Source organism: Cheilinus undulatus, linkage group 16 (assembly GCF_018320785.1).
Source record: "Cheilinus undulatus linkage group 16, ASM1832078v1, whole genome shotgun sequence".
NCBI classification, from domain to species: Eukaryota; Metazoa; Chordata; class Actinopteri; order Labriformes; family Labridae; genus Cheilinus; species Cheilinus undulatus.
The window spans coordinates 39,551,674-39,571,898 of record NC_054880.1 but is presented as its reverse complement, the minus strand read 5'-3'; the positions used below and the strand labels follow the sequence as shown (position 1 = coordinate 39,571,898).

The 20,225-nt window shown below is 41.8% G+C and overlaps 3 protein-coding genes across 3 annotated transcripts; all 3 read left to right on the top strand.

Moving 5' to 3' along the window:
• The first annotated feature begins 706 nt into the window (after window positions 1-706).
• Window positions 707-5,575, top strand: hoxa9a (homeobox A9a). The gene is made up of 2 exons (XM_041807994.1): window positions 707-4,220; window positions 4,582-5,575. The coding sequence occupies exons 1-2, from the start codon at window positions 3,665-3,667 to the stop codon at window positions 4,821-4,823; spliced, it is 798 nt and encodes a 265-aa protein (XP_041663928.1). The 5' UTR covers window positions 707-3,664; the 3' UTR covers window positions 4,824-5,575.
• A 1,164-nt stretch (window positions 5,576-6,739) lies between these two features.
• LOC121523212 (homeobox protein Hox-A7-like) lies at window positions 6,740-12,985 on the top strand. Its single transcript, XM_041807996.1, has 3 exons — window positions 6,740-7,041; window positions 10,425-10,994; window positions 11,846-12,985. Exons 2-3 carry the CDS (start codon window positions 10,640-10,642, stop codon window positions 12,154-12,156), a joined length of 666 nt encoding a protein of 221 aa, XP_041663930.1. The 5' UTR covers window positions 6,740-7,041; window positions 10,425-10,639; the 3' UTR covers window positions 12,157-12,985.
• Window positions 12,986-16,970: 3,985 nt separating this feature from the next.
• On the top strand, window positions 16,971-19,300 carry hoxa5a (homeobox A5a). The gene is made up of 2 exons (XM_041807992.1): window positions 16,971-17,698; window positions 18,290-19,300. Exons 1-2 carry the CDS (start codon window positions 17,104-17,106, stop codon window positions 18,538-18,540), a joined length of 846 nt encoding a protein of 281 aa, XP_041663926.1. The 5' UTR covers window positions 16,971-17,103; the 3' UTR covers window positions 18,541-19,300.
• Window positions 19,301-20,225: the final 925 nt, after the last annotated feature.

Genomic DNA, 20,225 nt, shown 5'->3' with positions numbered 1-20,225 from the left:
GTAGCTGCTTTGATTTTTGTTCTGCTGTTTTCTAATTTTCTCCCACCCCTTTTTGAATTAAACTAAATTGCACATGTGTTGTTTAAATCCAAAATATTTTGTGCACAGCAGCCTTTAGTGTGAAGCAGCTCCTAGAGCTGTTGTAGCTGCTAAAGTAATGGCCATCGGAAATAATTAAGATATTAGGCTATAAGGCGTCTAGCTGCATGCTCAGCCGGCTATTGTAGAGTTTTATGACTGGCTGGTATATGAGGTTTCTCCCTCTCCTCTAAGAGCTGCTTCAGTCGTGGGAGAGCCTTTGAGACGGAGAGGAGAGCAGGCCCGGCTCTGTGCTGCTGATGTGAAATGTAGAGACTCTGTGTGTGGATCAAACATTTCCTTGTGTGATCATTTTGGGAATACTGGGATTAACATCTCCTGGATTTGGGTGAGTCCTTGTGTCATTGTGAATTTGTCCTTTTGCGTCCTGCTGCTGCAGCTTCACTACTGTGAACAATTCAGATGTACTTTTTCTGTACAGATGATTTTTTTTTTGGACACTTGATGACTGGACTGGAGAGCATGGTGCTTTGTCTATTGGCTGATTGTGTTTCACTTGAGGCCCTGATCGACTGTCGAGTGGTTTAGGTAGTTTCATGTTGTTGGGGTCAATTTCTAACTCTGCAACATGAAACTGTCTTAATTGCCCCAGTTACACACATCGGAAAGCAAACGGGAACAAATCAAAGACTTAAAGATGGCTGGATGTGATGGAAATAGTGGAGACGGGTTTTGGAAGCATGGTCTAATCCCCCTCTAGTGTATAAGCTAGGGAGGGGGTGAGCTGCTGCTGTGTATTCCCTAACCAGTGTACTGTAATGTTTTCTTTACTGCCGCGCTGGTTTTTCGACGTTAACGTGAGCTTGCGCGCGCTTGTGTACCGAATTTAAACGTGATCAAAGCTGAGCTGCAGTATGCGTCCTGGACTAGGGGGGATTAAGGTAAAGCCGTGAGTGTTTTCCGTGAGTAGTAGTGACGCAGACACGCCAGACAAGGCCTCGGTTACGACCACTGCAGTGGAGGGGAAGGGGAAGGTGAATGGGGCAACAGCGACCTCCGTGGGCAATGAGACCGGATGCTTCCTGTGCGCAATAGTGGCTCAGACAAAAGGAGGGGAAGGGCTTTATGGCGATATTTAGATCCGCCAGACAGGCTGTTATCTGCAGAGGCAAAAGAAGTGAATAGCCCCTGCGGTAAACTGGGTGAAAAACACACCCTGATTTAGGTTTACAGCCTGAGAGCCATTGGCAGAGCGGCGTTTTTTCCTGCTCTGAAGGTGTTTGTCTATTCGAACTTTTAGGGCACAAATAGGCGCACAGCCGCTCCTTTTTCCCCCCTCGGCGTTTTTTGAAGTCTCTTGGCCAAATAATGTGCAAGTACCAGGGAGGTGATAGCTCGCAATTGCAGAGCACATTATCGACAGCTTGTGTCTTTTTTTTCCCTTTAAGGTTCTCTTCTTAACGCAATAACAGAGAGGGGAGAGAATTCCTGCGTGTTGGATAGCCTGTGGCCTTGTGGGGTGTTGGCCAAGCTCTGCGTTTATTTGCTGGTAATAAATAAAACACGTAGTGTAATATGTGAGAACTCAAGGTTGCTGCTTCGGAGATGTTAGCTGCAGTGTGTGGTTAGATGTTTCAGAAGTTGTGGGCGTTAATTGGCACATCAAAACATATTGTGTAAATCAGCAGTGAGTTCCAGCTAATTCTGTGTTTTCGTATGATTCATAAATCAACAGGCCGGTGTGAAATGATTGTGCTATTGTTTGGATCATTTGGCAATAAAGTACTTTTAAGCGCGCCTTTGCGCACATTTAACCCAACTATTTTGTACTTAGAAATATTTTTATACAAACATTTCTTGCAGGGACTTTTTCATACATGTAATTATTTTGTTTAATTTTGATCTTTATATCCCCACTCTCCACTAATCACATGTATTAAAATAGTGCCGTTCTGTCCCTTTGCTCTCCAATTCTCGCACCGTTTAATTTGAAAAGGAGGAAACCACAAACACCACATTACGCATGTTTCTAACCCTTTAAGTGTAACATTACACCGAGGCTCTGGACGCTCTCTGGCATTACAGCGAATTTGTTGATGGTAGTGATGATGGCAACATATAGACCCATACAAGTGATAACGGTGGTGTAAATAATAAACGGGTTAAACGGCAGGATGGGTGAAGAGACGCGGGCATGTGACATCCGTGCGTCACCAGGAAAATAAAAAATAAATTAAAAGTCTTTTAGGCACACAAAAAGACTCTTATTCAGCGAAATGAACTTTATTCAAATTATTTATTGTGTATTTTTGTATTTTATTTTTGGTTCTTTAATTTGGCACACACTGCTTTTTATTTTAAGAGTCTAGGTCTACCATTAAATTAAAAACTGTTTCTAATTCATCTTTAGATCAGTTTTCTACAGCGTATTTACAACAACACAACAGTGGTCTGTAACTGCAACTAAAGAGATAGTTTTGGAAATAAAAATGTACTTTTTTTGTCAGTATGGTAAGAAAATCTTAGTTGATAAATAAAGTTTGGATTTTTAAAGAAATAATTTCACTTGAAATGATTTAATTGGGCTTTTCATGAATTATATTTTGCCTGTACTGTGTCGATTTATTTCTCATTTAAGTAGTGTGCGTAATGCTGTGTTATATCAGTTAAATTCTAATTTTCAAATGTGGATTTTAATATATATATTTTTTTAATGCGGATGAGACGTTCAGAGAATAAGACTTATGTCTGGATCACAAAATGTGTTTCAAAAAGCAGGATAAAGCCACATTCAGTAATCCTTAAATATGGCAAAGGCGCACGAAGAATCTCGCCTTTTACGCACGGGTTTAACACACTTAAAAAACATGGAATATAACTCCCATTTTGCTGACGCAACTTTTTTCAGTCTTCAAGTTTTGTTTGTAAAATAAATGCAACTTTGAAGTGGAAAATGATCAAATTAAAGACAAAAGCAAAAGTCTGCTAGAGCCGAACAGGAGAAAATGCACATAATGTCACTTGTTTGGGTGTAATCTGAGCTCTCAGCTGCAGAGTTTCTTTATTACTGTGGTGGTTAAATGTGTTTTGGTGAGCAGTAGTGGTAGGGTGCTTACGTGTCCTATAAAATACCTCGTAAAATAAGCTTTCCAAAAACATACTGTATCGTTTGGGGGAACCAGAGTAGGTTTTAACTGCAGGAGCAGAGGCAGCAGAAGCAGACACATCAGGGTAGGATCTAGTTAAATATATTTTAATAGTCATTCATTCATATTTTCTGTCTCCCAGATAACAGATCTCAGTCATAACTTGATCATTCTTAGCTTTAAAACTAGAGGTTGTTATAGGAGAGCGGGTGAGTATTTAATGACCAAAGGGATTGATTTATCCTTTATTGTTCAGCCTTTATGATCACGTGCGCCTGCTACCCAATGGCAAGGCAGCTTGGCTCCCCATTACTAGCCCACTGTAGTTCTCTGTGGGGCCAAGTTGCTACTTGATTTCTCCACATTGTTATTTTGTGAGGCTGGGTTTACTGCGTGTATGTGTGTGTGGTGTGTGTGTTTTACTTTTGCATGTATCTCGCTGTATGACTGCGTACATGTGAACGTATCATTTTTCTGCCATGTCGACATCCGGAACACTGACTAGTTACTACGTCGATTCCCTCATTCTGCCCGAGAGCGAGGAGCTCTCTGTGCCGAGATACCCCTCCGGTCCTGGGCTCCAGCACAGCCGTCAGACCACCTCCTCCATCGGCGACCACAGCGAGCTCGGAACCTGCACCTTCCCGTCCAAACCCCCGGTGTTCGGACCGACATGGAGCCACGTCCCCGCTCAGTTCCCCGGCACCGTCTCCTCTGTGTATCACCACCACTATGGGCATCCCCAAGGCCCGGTGGGTGCAGACACAGACGGCCGCTATCAGTCGTGGCTTCTGGAGCCAATGTCCGGTTCTCTTCCCATGGCCGGATTACCCACAAGCCATCACTACGGAATCAAACCGGAGGGTCTTGGGGCGCGAGCTGACGGCGCGCTGCCCGGCTCCCACACGGCGCTGCTGCTCTCTGATTATGCAAACGGCACGGTGGCCACGGCATCACCGGGGGAGAAGGACGCACTGTCCGGCCAGGCAGGGGACATGAGCGGGGAGACCGAGGAAAAACCGGGCCTCGATCCAAGTAAGTCACTGCACTGTCTTTTATGTTTATAGCCGACTATTTATACCGCATAAAGCTGTGAGGATTGGGGTGCGTGATGGGGGTGCGCGTCTGCACATCAGATGCCATTCTGAACGTGCCATTTCCTTATGGGGACTGTTAATGGCCCGGCTCCCATTGCTATATCAGATAACCTTTGTAGCTTTCAAAGAGAGGGAGAACGGGAAGATGTTGTAGTTGGGTGGAACTGCTTTTACGCACGCCATTTCTTTCATCTTTTTTTTGTTTTGAATAAATGATTTGTGTTGTTCTGCATTTGGTCACTCGGTACCGGACCCCTCACACCAGTGTCGCCCCCCCCCCTTCCCTCCACTCTTTCCAGATAACCCAGTGTCCAACTGGCTCCACGCGAGTGCCACAAGAAAAAAGCGCTGTCCGTACACCAAGCACCAGATCCTGGAGCTGGAGAAAGAGTTCCTCTTTAACACCTACCTGACAAGGGACCGTAGGTACGAGGTGGCGAGGCTGCTAAACCTCACCGAGAGACAGGTTAAAATCTGGTTCCAGAACCGCAGGATGAAGATGAAGAAGTTTAATAAAGACGGCGCACCGAAAGACGAGTGACTGAGCTGTAGTGATTCAGTATTTTAGGCTGTTAGTGAGCTTTGTGTGTGGAAGCTCTTAACCCTGCTGGACCTTGTTTTTAAACTTCATTGTCTTATTGTTCTATATAACAGAAGCTGTTAGGCTTATTTGTCTTGTAAAAAAAAAGCATGTTGGGCTTCATTTTGATGCGACTACCTTTATATTGCACAATTTTAACAGTGCCCATTCGTTTTTTTATTTCTCTTATGTTGATTTTTTAAAATAATACCTCGTTAAAGTGTATTAGTTGGCCTGGTCCCTGTGCTTGTTTGTGTATGGATGTTTTTAGCTGTGTTCGTTCTGGTTTGTAGCTCTATTTGTTGTCTGTCTCAGAGCCATCTGAGCGTATAGTTTGTACAATGTATTAATTTTATTGTTGTGTTTCTCTCTCACTGCTAGAACTATGACTGATGACCATGAGTTTGAATCTAACATTGGAAACATGGAAAAAAGCGCATTTTAAAGTAGGTGCTAAAACGTCAGAAACCTCCTTAAAAATGCTCCAAATTAAAATGTTCTAGAAGCTATTTTACATGACTACCTATGTCCTTCAACTACCTACAATAACCTTTATTTCTGATGGCGGATTCTTGTAGATTTGCTTGCTTTAGATGCTGAACTATGAATTTCAGGGAGTAGCTAACATGTTAAAAGTACATAATGTTTGTTAGTGAGAGAAAATTAACTCCAAACACTGTAGGCTACTTATTGATTACCTCACGGTCTGCTGACCGGCTGATTTTTGGTTCACAAATGTAATTTGTACTTTATTTATTAAATAAAACAAATTATATCTGCGAATGCATGTATGCTGCATTCTTATTTCATCATGGACTCACGCTGACAGGAATTATAGAAAAAAAATCAATATTCATAGTCTAGTCTAAAAATGTATTGAGGTAAAAAATGTTTTTATTGGTGCAGAAAAGAAAAAAGTTACTGCTGTGACCTACACACACACTTTTCAGTGGCTTGATTTTTACGCACGGTGCCATCCAATCATTTTACGCATTTTCAGTTGATTTTTATTGCACTAATGCGCGCATAAACACCAGTTAGAAAATAAAACTAGCATCTATAGGTGGAAGTTACTGTGACCTACACACACTTTTCAGTGTCTTGATTTTTACGCACGGTGCCATCCAATCATTTACGCATTTTCAGTTGATTTTTTTTGCACTAATGCGCGCATAAACACCAGTTAAAGACTAAAAGTAGCATCTATAGGTGAATATCTTTGTGTGTTTCTGGATTGGGGACAGAGCTGTGTCTTGGCAGAGGATGTTGTTAGCTGTATACAGCCATAAAAGACAATTACCGCTATAACCTTTTATGGGGTGCAAAGCGCTGCGAGGCGAGAGGACACAAAGCAAAAAAAGACATCGACGGCTTCGACAGCTGAAGCCCAAAATAATGCAGCCGGTGTGTTTGTGCCCAACTCAGATATGACAAGGCCGCTCAGCCTAGAGCTCTGCCCATAATTTGCAACGAGAACTGGGATTCTGTGGAGTCATACTGTGAAATAGGAATGGGATTTAAATCCTAACTTGACCTCGGTGATCAAAAATAAAGCAGAAAAAGAGGCCTGGCTTTGAAAAAAAGCTGTTTCTGCGTTTTTAACGGCGCTTCAAGTCTCTGCATGCTGGAGAAAATATTTGGCACAAAGACAGAAAATAAGAGAAGCAGCAACACAATGTGTGAGAGTCGATCATAGCTCGGCTCAGCTCTGTCACCTCCACCAGCTCATTTAGCGTCATTAAAGGGGACGCACGGTAGATTCTTGTAGTTAGAAGGTAACTTTAGTCTAACTGGAGAGCTGTTGTGACGCGTTAGGGGCCGCAGATGGACGCAAACTTCAAAGACTCGACCAGAGACAGTGCAATAAAACGCCTGGTCTGCTATACTGTCTGGCATTCCAGTTTTAATGGCTTTATGGCCGTCCAGACACAATTAGGCTGTTTCCAGAATGGCACCCATTTGTTTTTTCTTCCTTTTCTGTGAGACTGCGCCCTGGACAAAAGGCCGAGCGGAAATGATCAGCTTTATTGGATTCTTCCCGACGGGGACGCGCAGGACTCACGGTCATTTGGAGAAGTCTTTTGTCTCTACCTGGGAACCTTCCGCCCTCTGCTCCTCTGTTAGGCCCGACCTAAAGGAGAAGGAGCAATAAAGCCATCGGCTGCTTTCAAACACAGTGGTAGGCCTTCAGATTATTTGTAAAACCAGATAAATCCGGATAAATCTGCTAAAAGTCTTCTACACTTTCCTTAAAACACAACCATATGAACGGATGAAAAAGAGCCTCATTCTGAGAGTCATTTTGATTTCTTTCATGTTGTGTGTTTTTTTTCCGGGGTGGCAGCTGTGAGCTAGTGCGCATGCGCATATCTGCTCCCTAGCCTGTAGTCCCGACATGTCACCAGAGGATGGCGACACTGTTCCACAACATCGCCCCTCTTCTCTGAGCTCTTCTCCCTAATGAACCTGCTCTGGAAACAAACTGTAGTAACATTTTTAAGAGTCCAGAGAAATAATTTCACACCTTTTTACAGTCTCAGAGCAGAAGCTGGTCCTGCAGCCTGCGGAAACAATGAAACAAGCTGCACGCGGTGCATGCTGGATGCGCTCCAGGTCGGCTGTTTGAACGTGGCTTTACAGACGTGGTGTGTTTTCAACCAGCAACAGTATAAAATGAGCTTTAGGATAACCACACACGTCTTCACTTTATTTATAAACAGAACCATGATCAAAATATTTCCTTTAGTTTAAGATTAGCACCCAGGGGCTGCTGGAACTAGAAAGTTCCAACACATAAAACACAACGGTTTCTCTGATGCGCAATATAATGGCTCATAAACACACTCTATTGTCTGCTTCAAACAAAGGCTTTATTTACTTCTATTATCATCTTTATCTTTTATTTATCACTGCTTTGACACAGCCTACACGAGGAATTAGGAATTTAGCTTTTAGTATTATTTGTAAAATTAGAAATACGGATCATCCGGATATTATTTGGATACAAATCTCACTTCCTCCTCTTGTATTTCATGTTTTTCAAAAGCTTGAATTTACAGATAAACTCGGATTAAACGGCCACTTGTATGTGATAACATTCAGATCCCGAAAAAATATACTTAAAAAAATAAATTAAAATACTAAATACGAAGCAAAGGATTATTGTTGTTAGTTTTATTTTTATTGTTGTTGTTGAAATTCTTATTATTATTATCATTCTTATTCCTACTATTGTCGTTTATTTAAATGCTTCAATATACTTCTGTAAATAAACAGAAATATTGAAACGATATTATTATTATTTATTATTATTATTATTAATATTATTATTACTGTTGTTGTTATTATTGTTATTATTATTTTGCCTTTCATTTAAATGATTCTCCCTTAACAGCTGATTTATGGCTGACCAATGAGAAGGCAGTTCCCACGAAATGTTTCCTCAGCCCAAACTCAGAGTCGAGCCAAGAGTCGATATTATAATGACATATTTAAACGATTTAAATATATATTTAATCTAAAATTTTATTTTCAATTTAACAATTTAAATGTCACTGCATTTAAACTAGCTCTGTTGTTGTTGTTGTTTTATCGTTCTTTTTTATTTTGCTACAAATTTTTAATGTTATTAATATTATTAATATGTTAATATTGTTGATGCTAAATTTGGATAAGGTTGGAGTACATGGAAATATATTGAATCAAAGAGCTACTAAAAATGATTTTGTTTTTAATTCGGTTGATTCAGATGAGAACAATGACAGCAACAATTAAAGTGTTCACAATTCCCACAATAATTGATCAATATTTTATATATGTACAGTGCTTAACAAATGTATTAGCCCACCTGTCATATTTGTCTCAGAGACCATCCAGCATCATGAAGTGCTTTAATGCGGACTCTTTCATTTTCAGTGAGCTCTCCACGTTTTACCATTTTGAACAGGAATGAGGAATTTCAAACTGAATTTACCCAAATTTGAGCCGGCTCACTGGGCTTCTCTGAGAAGTCAGAAATGAATCGAGCATAACATTCAACCACTAAAACTCATTTTTCAGGAATGCAATAAATAACTATAATTTGACATATAAATAAAGAAATAATAATGTAATTTACTATTTTTCAGTTTTCTTGTAAATCAGTAAATTTGAAAATTCATGGATAACAATAATAATTTAATTTTGGCATAAAAAAATTTCATTTGGGTTAAAGAGCTTCTATATATTGGTGTATTAACCATTGCAGAAACAAAAAAAAAAAAATGATTTTGATAATTACCAATGCTGCAACCTACCTATAAACCATAAACCTACTTTGGGTAGTGGTCTAATACATTTGTTAAGCACTATATATATATATATATTTATAATTTTCCAAATTTAAATGAATAGATAGATAAATAAACCAGAAGTGTTCTTCGTAAATTTTTGTGACGTTATTGTAAAAGAAGTCCTGTCCAAATAAAACATTTCACACAAAGGACCAAAAAGTGTATATATTATAACAAATAAAACGTTCTCAATGATCAAATCAGCAGCCTTCAGCAGTAGAACAACCATAGACTGGTGGAAATATAAAGCATTTATTCTGCATTGCCGTCACAAAAACCCCTTTAAAGACCAAAACAATCACAGCTACATTAAATAACGACTCTGAAGCGTTCTGCAGTAAAATACATACGTTTATACTGGTCAATATAGAAAAGATTCATTCTGCTTTCCAGTAAAAAATACAACAAATAAAGATAACTTTAAAAAAAACAAATCAGCAGCGTTCAGCAGTAAAGCACGTGCGTAACTGCTCTAAATATAAGACACTTTTTCTACGCTGCCTCCAATTAACACCATTAAAGGGACATTACAAATACAATCACATGAATGAACAAGCAGCAGCGGTTTGCAGTGAAACGTGTGTGTACACTGGTCAAAACCTAAACACAACAAAACACACACTTAACAAATAAAGATGACATGATAACAAATCAGCAGCGCCCAGCAGTAAAACATGCACACACTGCTCTAAATCTGAAATATTTTTCCTGCACTGCCGTCAAAAAAAGAGATGAAAACAAACACAATCACATGAATGAACACAGCAGCAGTAAACATGAGCACACTCGTTAAATCTAAACTATTTATTCCACATTCCTGATAAAACTTCCCCACTCTGCTTCTACTGTCAGTGTAACTCTAAAAACAACAATGCTCTGAGCTGTAAAGCTCTCATAAAGGTGGAGATATTTACAATAATAAATAGCTGGGGTCTTTTAAAGGCGTCATTAATGTGAAGCAAGGAGGAAATTCCCTTCTTAGTTTTTTCTGGTTGGTTTGTGCCAAACAAATGTTGTGTTTTCCATTATTTATTTCTATTCTCAGCTAAAAGTAGTTGTCGTAAGCCCATATTATGTAAATGATCGACGGGTTGATGGGTGATTAATGATAAACGAGTGGTAAAATAAATAACATGGAGCTCCAGTGGTGTAAATGACTTTTTGATCACCGGGATTGTGTGAATTTCTCTCGTCTGTGTTTATGTGCGTGCATGTGTTTATGTATGTGAAGTGTTAATCCCACTCTGCAGTCCTGCGCCATAATGAAACCACGATCCGCCCTCTGATTGGACGGGAGCGGCCAGGCCGGAGTCACGTGGGTGAGTTCTTTGGTCCAGAGTAAAAATGGGCTTTGGTGTAAATCTCGGGTGTATTGCTGTCATATATCACACTACCTCGTAAAAACGACACTGAGGATTCTGGGCCAACAAATCAGAGAGAAAAAATATGAGTTCTTATTATATGGACGGTCTTCTTAGCAAATATACGGCGGCTGCGTCCCTCTTCTCAAACGTGGAGCGTGCGTCCTGCAGCATTGGACCCGCAGGAGAGGACTACGGCTCGGCTGGGACTGCTGCGTTCGCTCCATCCCTGCCTGGAGTTTACAGCGTCAACAATGCAGTGTACCAGAGCCGGCCTGTGTTTACCTCGGGCAATGACGCACAAACATCCCACTCTCTGCACTGCAGCCTGTTTGACCAGAGCCGCCTGTTCCCCGACAGCTGCTGCCATCCGGAGCCGGGACACCTCGCTCTGCCTCCGGACAAACAATACCGGATGTACCCCTGGATGAGAGCATCAGGTATGTGCTGATCTTTCTTGTAGCTGCTTCAAAGCCCTCAGGTCAGAGCTTCCAGAAAACATTGGGAGACTTACACTGGCCGTTGGTGCTTCAATTAATTTCGTGAAGCCATTGGTGTTGCATGGAAAGAATCGTAAAACTTTTATTGCGCAACTAATGAGTTCTGCAGCCATAAATTCATTTGGCCGGCGCTCCTGTGTGTTGAGTGCGCAGAGACCTTGCCGCTGGGGGGTTTCTCTGCACTCCTATTACTCTTATAGCCTCTTCTCCCCTTTGTGGTTGTAAAAAAGAGCAGCCGGTTGTGTAAATCAGCTCCCTCGCACTCTGCAGCTCCTTTCTAATTGGGTCTGCACTGCAGAGGCTCTGCTATTTTCTGAACCTGGTTCGTATAGACATTTCTGGATCAATAAGGCCCAGTATTGTCGCTTACATAAAGAAGTCAAGTGGATTTAGAATGCAAGTAATTTGAAACATTGGGGTTTTCTTATAATTGTGGAGGAGAAAGGTGTTGGGAGCAGTAATCTAATTACTTATGGCCCCTTTAGTGCGCGGAGGATTGTTGGCTTTTAATTGGAAAGGCATGCAGAGTATCAAAGGAGGCATAGGCCAAGCATCCCAGCAGGATCACTTTAAATAGATGCAGGAATCTTGAAAAGAAAAATCCCCTTTTGACTGCGTTTTGGGGCTATGTTAAAGAAGGAGCCAAAATTAATTGCGCAAAGATAAATTAACAATTCTCAGGATGATAATAAAAATCTTTATTGTCAGCACACCAACATTTAATTACATGCAAATTGTTGGAAAATTTTCAAGCTGCAATAATAACACACAGCGCATTTTCTCCTCCACAGATCCGCACAAAAAGCGGGGCCGCCAGACCTACTCCCGGTACCAGACCCTGGAGCTGGAGAAGGAGTTCCACTTCAGCCGGTACCTGACCCGCAGGAGGAGGATCGAGATCGCTCACACCCTCTGCCTCTCAGAGAGACAGATCAAAATCTGGTTCCAGAACCGCAGGATGAAGTGGAAGAAAGACCATAAGGAGGACCCGAGTCCTGACGGGGAAACGGAGGGTGAAACACTGGCTGCGTCAGAGCGCACAGAGCCCGGAACCGGAGACATCCGGAGCGCTAGATCGGAGACTGAAACACCTGCAAAATAACGAAAGAGACAAAATGGACACTGAAAAACTAATAGATATTAAAGAGATACACCTGCAGTTTTAATTGTAAAGAATGTTTGTCAAGGTTCATGCACTTTTAAGAGCTTTGAGGATGCAGAGGAAGGCAACATTAACAAACATATATATTTCACCTTCTATTATCTAACACTAAAAACGCACTCCTGCCTTTTTGTAAGCAACAGGAGATGTGATGTAACCTGGTTGTACTACTGAAGCAACATTCCTGAGCATAAAACTACCTACTATTTGAATACTAACATGAAACCACTGAAGCAGGATGATTATAAAGAACTTCACACTACCTATCTGGGTTTATTCTCCAAGAGACGGTCGTATTATCCTAATTGAATGATATATCCTGTGCGTAAAGGTGCCTTAATATGAATAAAATGCCATTTTATTGCACAATTATTAAATAAAATCCCTAATACATAATTTAACTAGTCAATCTATTTTCTAATATGACTGCGTATTTCTCTGACTGTTACCACGCTTAAAAAAATCCCTCACACATCCAGGATTAAGTCAAATATTTGTTTAGTTTTGGATGGACTCCTACCTCAGATTCCCACTGCTTATTACACTGTAAACAGGAATAACCCAACGTAAATATTGTGACGTCTTCGTCCTGCTCTGTGAAATATGCTCTTGAGCGTTTTATCAAGGTCTACAAATAACATCCACAATTATTTTACTTTGCATAAATGCATTTCCCTTCATTTTTAACCCAACACGTGCGCACACTGTGGTATATTTAGGCCCAGTGCCCTCATTTCAATGTGAATCGTGCGTAAAAACGCGCGTCTTAAAGCTGTAAATGCAAATATAACATTTGATTAAACATTTTTGCTCTGTCTGTTTGTTTGCCCTTAATATTTTTTCAATATTGAGACTTAAACTCTGCGTCTGTATCAATCATCACAACAATGACGCGATCATTTGCGGTCACTATCCAGCTGCTTGTAATGAAACGTAGAGCTCCATTCTGCGGCTAGGGTAAACACTAGAGCTGGGGAATGTGAACTATGAGGATGCGAGATGGGGCAGGCTGCAGATGAAGGGAAATTACTGTTGAACTCTGCTTTGCCTCTTCCCTCTGTAAGATGGCGCCTGACGGTGACCTGCCCCCCTCCTTCCCTCCCCCCATTTCTCCCCATCTCTCCCTCCAGCGCTGGGTCATAAATCCGTTGTTGTTTATGAAAATTTACAACACAGCAATGCAACTTTACGACCCGGCTCGCTCTCCCATTGGCTGCAGCTAGTCACGTGGTAGGGCAGCCGTGAACATGAACTTTTTTATATATAATTTCCAATAGCGGAATAGAGCAGCCTTTCATTTAACGGTCTCGAGCGTCTGCGCGGCTGTTTTTCCACCAGCGACCCTTCGACGTTTTCAAACATCTTCCCCTCTTTATTGTGGAGTTTTTCTTCTCGGTGAGGCAGAGGCTCCTCGCGTGAGCTTGCCTTGGGACATGTCTGGAACCTATGGGTGCTTTGCTGTCGCTCCTCTGACACGTTTTTGCAGGAGGAGTGGAAGGAGCCCCGGTGCGTCACTGACCCCTCGGGAGCCCCTGCTTCCGTCCGGGGACACAGCTGGATACTTCCCCCTGTCATTGCTCGTCTACACCTGCAAACTCCCTCCTCTCTGCTGCTCTGTTTACAGGCACAAACATCAGCAAGGTAAGACAGCTGGATCTTCAGTGGTTGTTGTCTTTTTAAAATCGTTTTTGCAAAGTTATTCGAATGATTATTTAAAAATTACGCGTGGCTGCTTTTGTTCGAGTAGCCAGATTAAAATGGTTTCATGTTACAGTTATAGAACTTGAATGGCTGCTGCTGCCTGATTGGTTGATTTACTCTACATCAGATAACATGAAACTGTTGCTTCTTAAGTCTCTTTCTTTTTTTTTTTTTTTTTTGGCTTTTACATTCTGTCAGGACTTTATTTGTTTGTTGTGGCATTTAAATGGAGACGGGCTTTCATGTACACAGTTCATTGGGTGGATGTTGCACATGAGCTGTGCTCTTTGACGCCCTCATGTGGAGACAGTAGAGGAATTGTGGTTGCAGCTCTGCTCGTTCTGCTTCGATTGGACCTCAGACATGTCGACCTCTGTTTTATACCTGTGTCCTGAATGCTGCTGTACAGTTTTGTGCTGCATATGTGCGCACGAGCTCAGAATCATATTCATACATTGATTAAAAGGATGATGGGAATTTTGTTAACAAAGCATTCTCAAAGACGAGATAAAATCAAGAGAAATTATATATGTTGAATATGTGGAAACATTTCTTTCACACGACGTTCGTGCGTAAATGTTATCCGGGGTGTTTTCAACGTGCGCAAAGTGAGTTTATTTTGACTGTTCAGTCGATTTTTCATGCAATACAGCAGGAGGCAGTCAAGCAGCTTAGACCTGAATATCTAAAATGCATAAAATAATATTGCAAAATGATAACAGGTGAAATGCTGTTGATTTTATGCTTATTACCTGTGCTTAAAATTTGTCTTTTCCCATTTATATCAGGATATGCATCCACTGCTTTATTTTCTATGTTCCTTGGGAGAAATCGTTTCTGTGTGTTTGGTTTGCCTGCAGCTCTGCCACAATTTCTGACTAAAAATTTATTTTTTAAATTGTAGTTTGGATAAGAATTACTTTACGCATCACAGAGAGAGATTTTCCTCAACTGATAGAGTGATCATTGTGCGTTTAAGTCGTACTGTAGCCGTGCGTAATGACACCACACTGTCATTACGCACGAGATTATCCTCGCGACTGCTGCTATGTGTTGTTGCCTGCAGAGTGCACTGCCCTCCTATTTTCCTGCAGCAGTGGCCCCTTCGCTCCCAGCCTGACATGTTTGACACTCACTCCTTTCCTCTCCTTTCTTTTGGCCCTAATTTAGTTCCTGGGTGTGTCCCTGGCTCGACTCCGGGAAATACTTTTCGTGGGAACTTTGTTGCCATTGGTCGGCCATAAATCAGCTGTTGGGGCTCGACTGTTTAACCAACATTTACTCCGTAGTTCTCTCATTAAGGCCCCACTGGATGTGGGAGCTCTGTGCTAACCGTAAAGAGCGCACATACCTGGAATAGAACAAATACTCTATGTCACTGATTTTATCTGGATTGTGCATGTGCTGTTTGAAGGGTTTGCTCTTTGGGGGGGAGGCTCGTTAAAGGAAAGCAGAGGACAAGTCGCTGCCTTCACGAGAGGAAGGTGCCATAAAAATTCCAGAAGGGGAAAAGTAAACGGAGAGTGCGAGACGAAACGTCATACCTCAGTTTAGGCTTCGTGTTTGTTTCAGACTCTCAGTGAATTTATCTGTTGTCTCTCTCGGATGTTAACTACCGTGGAAAAAACATCTTTATTAGTTGTCATACACGGATTTTAATGTTACAATACGAGTGTGTTTTCCCCTAAAATCAGATAAAAATGCGAGCAAAATTATCCGGGTGAAAACTGTAATAATAAATCATCTTTGACATCTGTGTACAATACTGTAATAAGAATATATCACAAAAATTAAAAAAACTATTTCAATTGATTTATAACTGAAGAGCCCTTTAATAAAAAATATATATATTTTAGGTGGAAGGGAAGAAAGTGACAATAGAGGCATTTTTTTCTTATTTAAATAAATACAGCGCACAGCAGTGTGCAGAGAGAATTTTTTAGATTTCATTTTTTAAATTATTTTTTCAAGAAGAAATTTTAGACATGTTGGCCACAATTCATCGCTTCCCAATATTGCCTTTCCAGTTATTTCTAGGCCTAAGTTCAATTTCATTCTTCTTTTTTGCAATTGCAGAGGCTGTAACCCGTTTATGAAGAGGAGACGTTAAGCTTTTGATATTTATGAAGCATACTAAATAATAAATCTACAATTTGATTAAATTTTGACTGTTTTGACTTCTGTAAGAACGAGAATTTTCCATCAAACAAGAGCGTAATAACGCAGAAGGAGTCTAATATCAGATTTTACGCATCTCTCCATGCGTAAAAAATCTTAAACAGCCCAGAACAGACTAAAGCAGAATCACTTGTCTGTATTTAAAGCTTATATTTATCGATATTAATTTTTCAAAAAGCTTTGAAATAAAGGCCTCGGATGAGGATGACAGCCTCTATCATATAATTCAAGTACAATGTACTCTTTGGCTTTTTTATCTCCACAAAACTTTCATCCATTAGGTTTTTTCCCCTACATGGGTTTTTTGTTCTCTTCTATGATTATTCAAAATAGAAAGTGTTAAAGCACGCGCAGCTCTGCTTTGAATGAGCTTTGATTCTATTAACTGCACACTATTTGCACTCACCGCCTATCATAGCACACATATCAGATCCTGATGGAATTATTTCTGTACTCTCTCCTCGCAGAGATTGCGCTCTCAGCGTGTCACTTGTTGTATTGTTTAGGAGCTCGTTGCTTTTTTGCCGCAATGGTCGTTAACCTCTGAATGACCCCCGCGCGGAGCCCACGCCTGAAAAAAACCTCCGCAGACACGCAGTGCAACAGTTGCGCCAGAGGATGGCGCACCACGACAATCCAAAACACAGGAGCCCTGCCTCTAAGTTTGCCCCAGCCACGAGCGCTCGGAGGCGCGCGCCCTTCACATCCCACCCAGTATTTCCTGTGTGCACGAGTTTACCTCTCGAGGTCACCAAGCAGGATTTACGACTGGTCAACAAAAGCACGTGATACCTCGCCGTACCCCATATTTGGGTGCCTACGTAAGAGAGAATCAAGTCCATGTCCCTCTCATTTCCATAATTCATCATAAATTGTGCAAGGGTGCTATAGGACGCGCTAAAGCATAAGAGCCACAAATCAAGCACACGGGTTTATGCTGTTTTACCTCCAAAAACAATCAAAACAACAACAGAACCTACAACCAGCAAAAGGCGGAATTGTCAACAAATGAGCTCCTATTTTGTGAACTCATTCTGCGGACGCTATCCCAATGGCGCGGACTTCCAGTTACATAATTATGGAGACCATAGTTCGGCAAACGAGCAATACAGAGACTCCACAGCCATGCACTCCAGCAGGTACGGCTATGGCTATAACGGGATGGACCTGACAGTCGGCCGGGCCGGTACCGGACACTTTGTGGGCAGCGAGCGGACGCAGGGCTACTCCCCGAGTCACTCAGCGGCGGCGACACCCTCAGTGGAGCAGGTCAGGTACACCCAGTCCGCCAGCAGCACCGGGACCTCGTCTCTATCGCCTCCACCTGACCCACTGCCGTGCTCCTCGGTCGCCAGCTCGTCCCCGGCTGCAGACACTCAGTCTCAACACCGAGCCGTGAAAAACTCTATCACGACCTCGTGCTCAACCCCGTGCTCGAGCTCCAACGGAGGCACGCTGCTGCTCAACCGGGACTGTGTGTCCAAAGCTTCGCCCCTCGAGGAGGAGAAGCCCACGGGAAGTGCACCGACAACTCCACAAAATCCCACCGACTCAACACAGCCTCAGATCTACCCATGGATGAGAAAACTGCACATAAATCACGGTAAACTTCTCTTTTTTAATGAGCTACTATTGATTTTAGGGACGTGGCGCTGCGTAATTGTTTGGATAAGGTGTGATCATGCTGATTTCCTACCTGGGCAGAATAGAAACTTTTTTTTAGAAAAGAGGCCAAAATGTTAACTCTTTCAAAAATAGAGCCTAAGATTTGAGAGAATAAGTAGATTCACTTTCTAAAGGGGGCTTATGGCACCTTATGCGCCTCTCACCTGTTTGGTGTATTGTGGCTTTTTTGTTCTGTCAACATGGAGCAGGTACGGGCTAATCTAATTATTAAACAGACAAGGTTAAAGAAAATAGAAAAATCTATCAATGATATCAAGATATTTAATGTTTTTGTGCAACATTAGAGTGATTTTTCCCTGGTCAGACATGCTAGTTTAGTTTTATAATACCTTTACGCAGAGTGTAGCTGAAAAGGTGTGTGCCTCACTTTGGTAATTGTAGTTTTTAAAGCGTCTTTTGAAATGAAGCAAGTAAAATTAATTCAGCATAAGCATGAAAATGTGAGAAGTCAAATTTTTAAAAGTTTTGGACACATTATTTTAACATCTACTCATATTCCTCGTGTTAGATCTCGCCGGACCAGAGGGCAAGAGAGCCAGGACAGCCTACACCCGGTACCAGACCCTGGAGCTGGAGAAGGAGTTCCACTTCAACCGGTACCTGACACGCAGGCGGAGGATCGAAATCGCTCACGCCCTCTGCCTCTCAGAGAGACAGATCAAAATCTGGTTTCAGAACCGCAGGATGAAGTGGAAGAAAGACAACAAGCTGAAGAGCATGAACATGGCGGCTGCAGGCGGGGGAGGCTACAGGCCCTGATATTCCACTCCTTCACACCTGATAACGAGCACTATAAAAAATCAAACAAAGATTTGCCACACGAACTTCTCCTTGTAAAGGCGCAGAGACTTGTGAACGGGGCTGTGTGCGGGACAGGGGACACCCCACTTCCACCCCGCTGTATGTCAAACAAAAGTCCCATTATATTCCTTAATATTATTTCCTTTTTATCCCCTCTGTGGTTATGCTTATGTGATTAAAAAAAAGATGCATTCTGTACAGTTCTGTCTAGATTTAGATGAAAAAGACACATAAATGTTTGTTTAAATTATTTCTTGTTCAAACGAAAAAATAAAAAATAATAATAAAAGCTTGAAATGCTACCTACATACCGCAAATAAATCCAGTCAAAGTTGTGATGCACTCAGAACAAAAACACCCTGTAGAAGAGGGTTGAGGTCGAGCTGCCTTTGTGTTTAGCTTTTGTTTTCTCTGTATGTATTGTATATGTATGTATTTATTTGTTCGATGTATTGTACCAACCTGTCAGAAAACTTGCTTCCAAAAAGTAGAACCAGCAGTAAAAGCCGTGTGTGGTTATTGTGTGCGTCGAGGGGCAGATGTTCCGACCCAGTCTTGTCTGTACAGTAGCTGTTGCTATGTATTTTTCTTTTATTTTTTTTCTTCTTCTGCAGGAGCTGCTTTTTATTTTGTTCACCTGAGCGCAACATTTCAGTCAAAGCGTGTTCTGTCTTTGTTTGAGCGTGGAGCTCTCCACAGTAAATCTCATCGCCTCTATGTGTACAACTCCATCGTGATTAGCTTTTTGTAAATGTTTTTCAAAGACTGGAAGTCAAGAATATACTATAATGATTAAAAATCATGAGAATGATTGACAATATAATAAACTTTCTACTGGAAATGCAACTTTTGAGTGAGTTTTTGTGATTAATCCAAATTGAATTTACGCGCTTGGAACAACTGTTGCGTAAAAAGGAGAATCTTTCCATAAGCTTTATGAACTGGCTAAAGTTTCCTCTAGGTAAACCCTGAATTCAACAGGTTCCCGTGAATGAAAGCTTCATGTCTTACTCACCTTGCTGGAGCTTTGGGGGCTTTTGGGGGTCCTTTGGTCACTAACCGGCTCCAGGGGGGCCGTGCGTCCCACTTTTGCGCACAGACTCCTGGGCTTTTCCTGGAGAATCAGGGCGACTTTTCAAGCTGTAAACTTTATTAGGCTCGACTCTGGCTCTCTGACATTTGGGTGCTAAATGAATGGGGGGTTTTGTCTATGAATTAGATCGTAAAAATCATCCGGAGCGCGGCCAGATAGGCTCACTGGCCATAAACGGTCACGTGGTGGCCATTAAAGTAAGTTTTATGGTTTTGGGGAGTTGACAGTATATTGCACATAACATATAATCGCACTGACGGCGAGGGTTTCGTCTGACTCTCTCTTTGCAGGCTGTAAGTGTTACTTGACCGGTACAGAGCGTCTGTTCTTCTCAGTATGGACCGGACGCTCTCCAGGACGAGGAGCGCGTCTCTGGGTAAGTTTCTGCAGACTTTCCGGTAGCGCGAGAGCAGCCAGCTTGTGTCAAACAGCCATATTATTGTATTCGCTCCCTCTATCCGTCCCTATTAGACCATTACACTAATTTGTCAGTTGTGCAGTGCTGAATGCTGGTCTCGGCAGATGTTGCGCAGGGTTGGGTCCGGCTCAT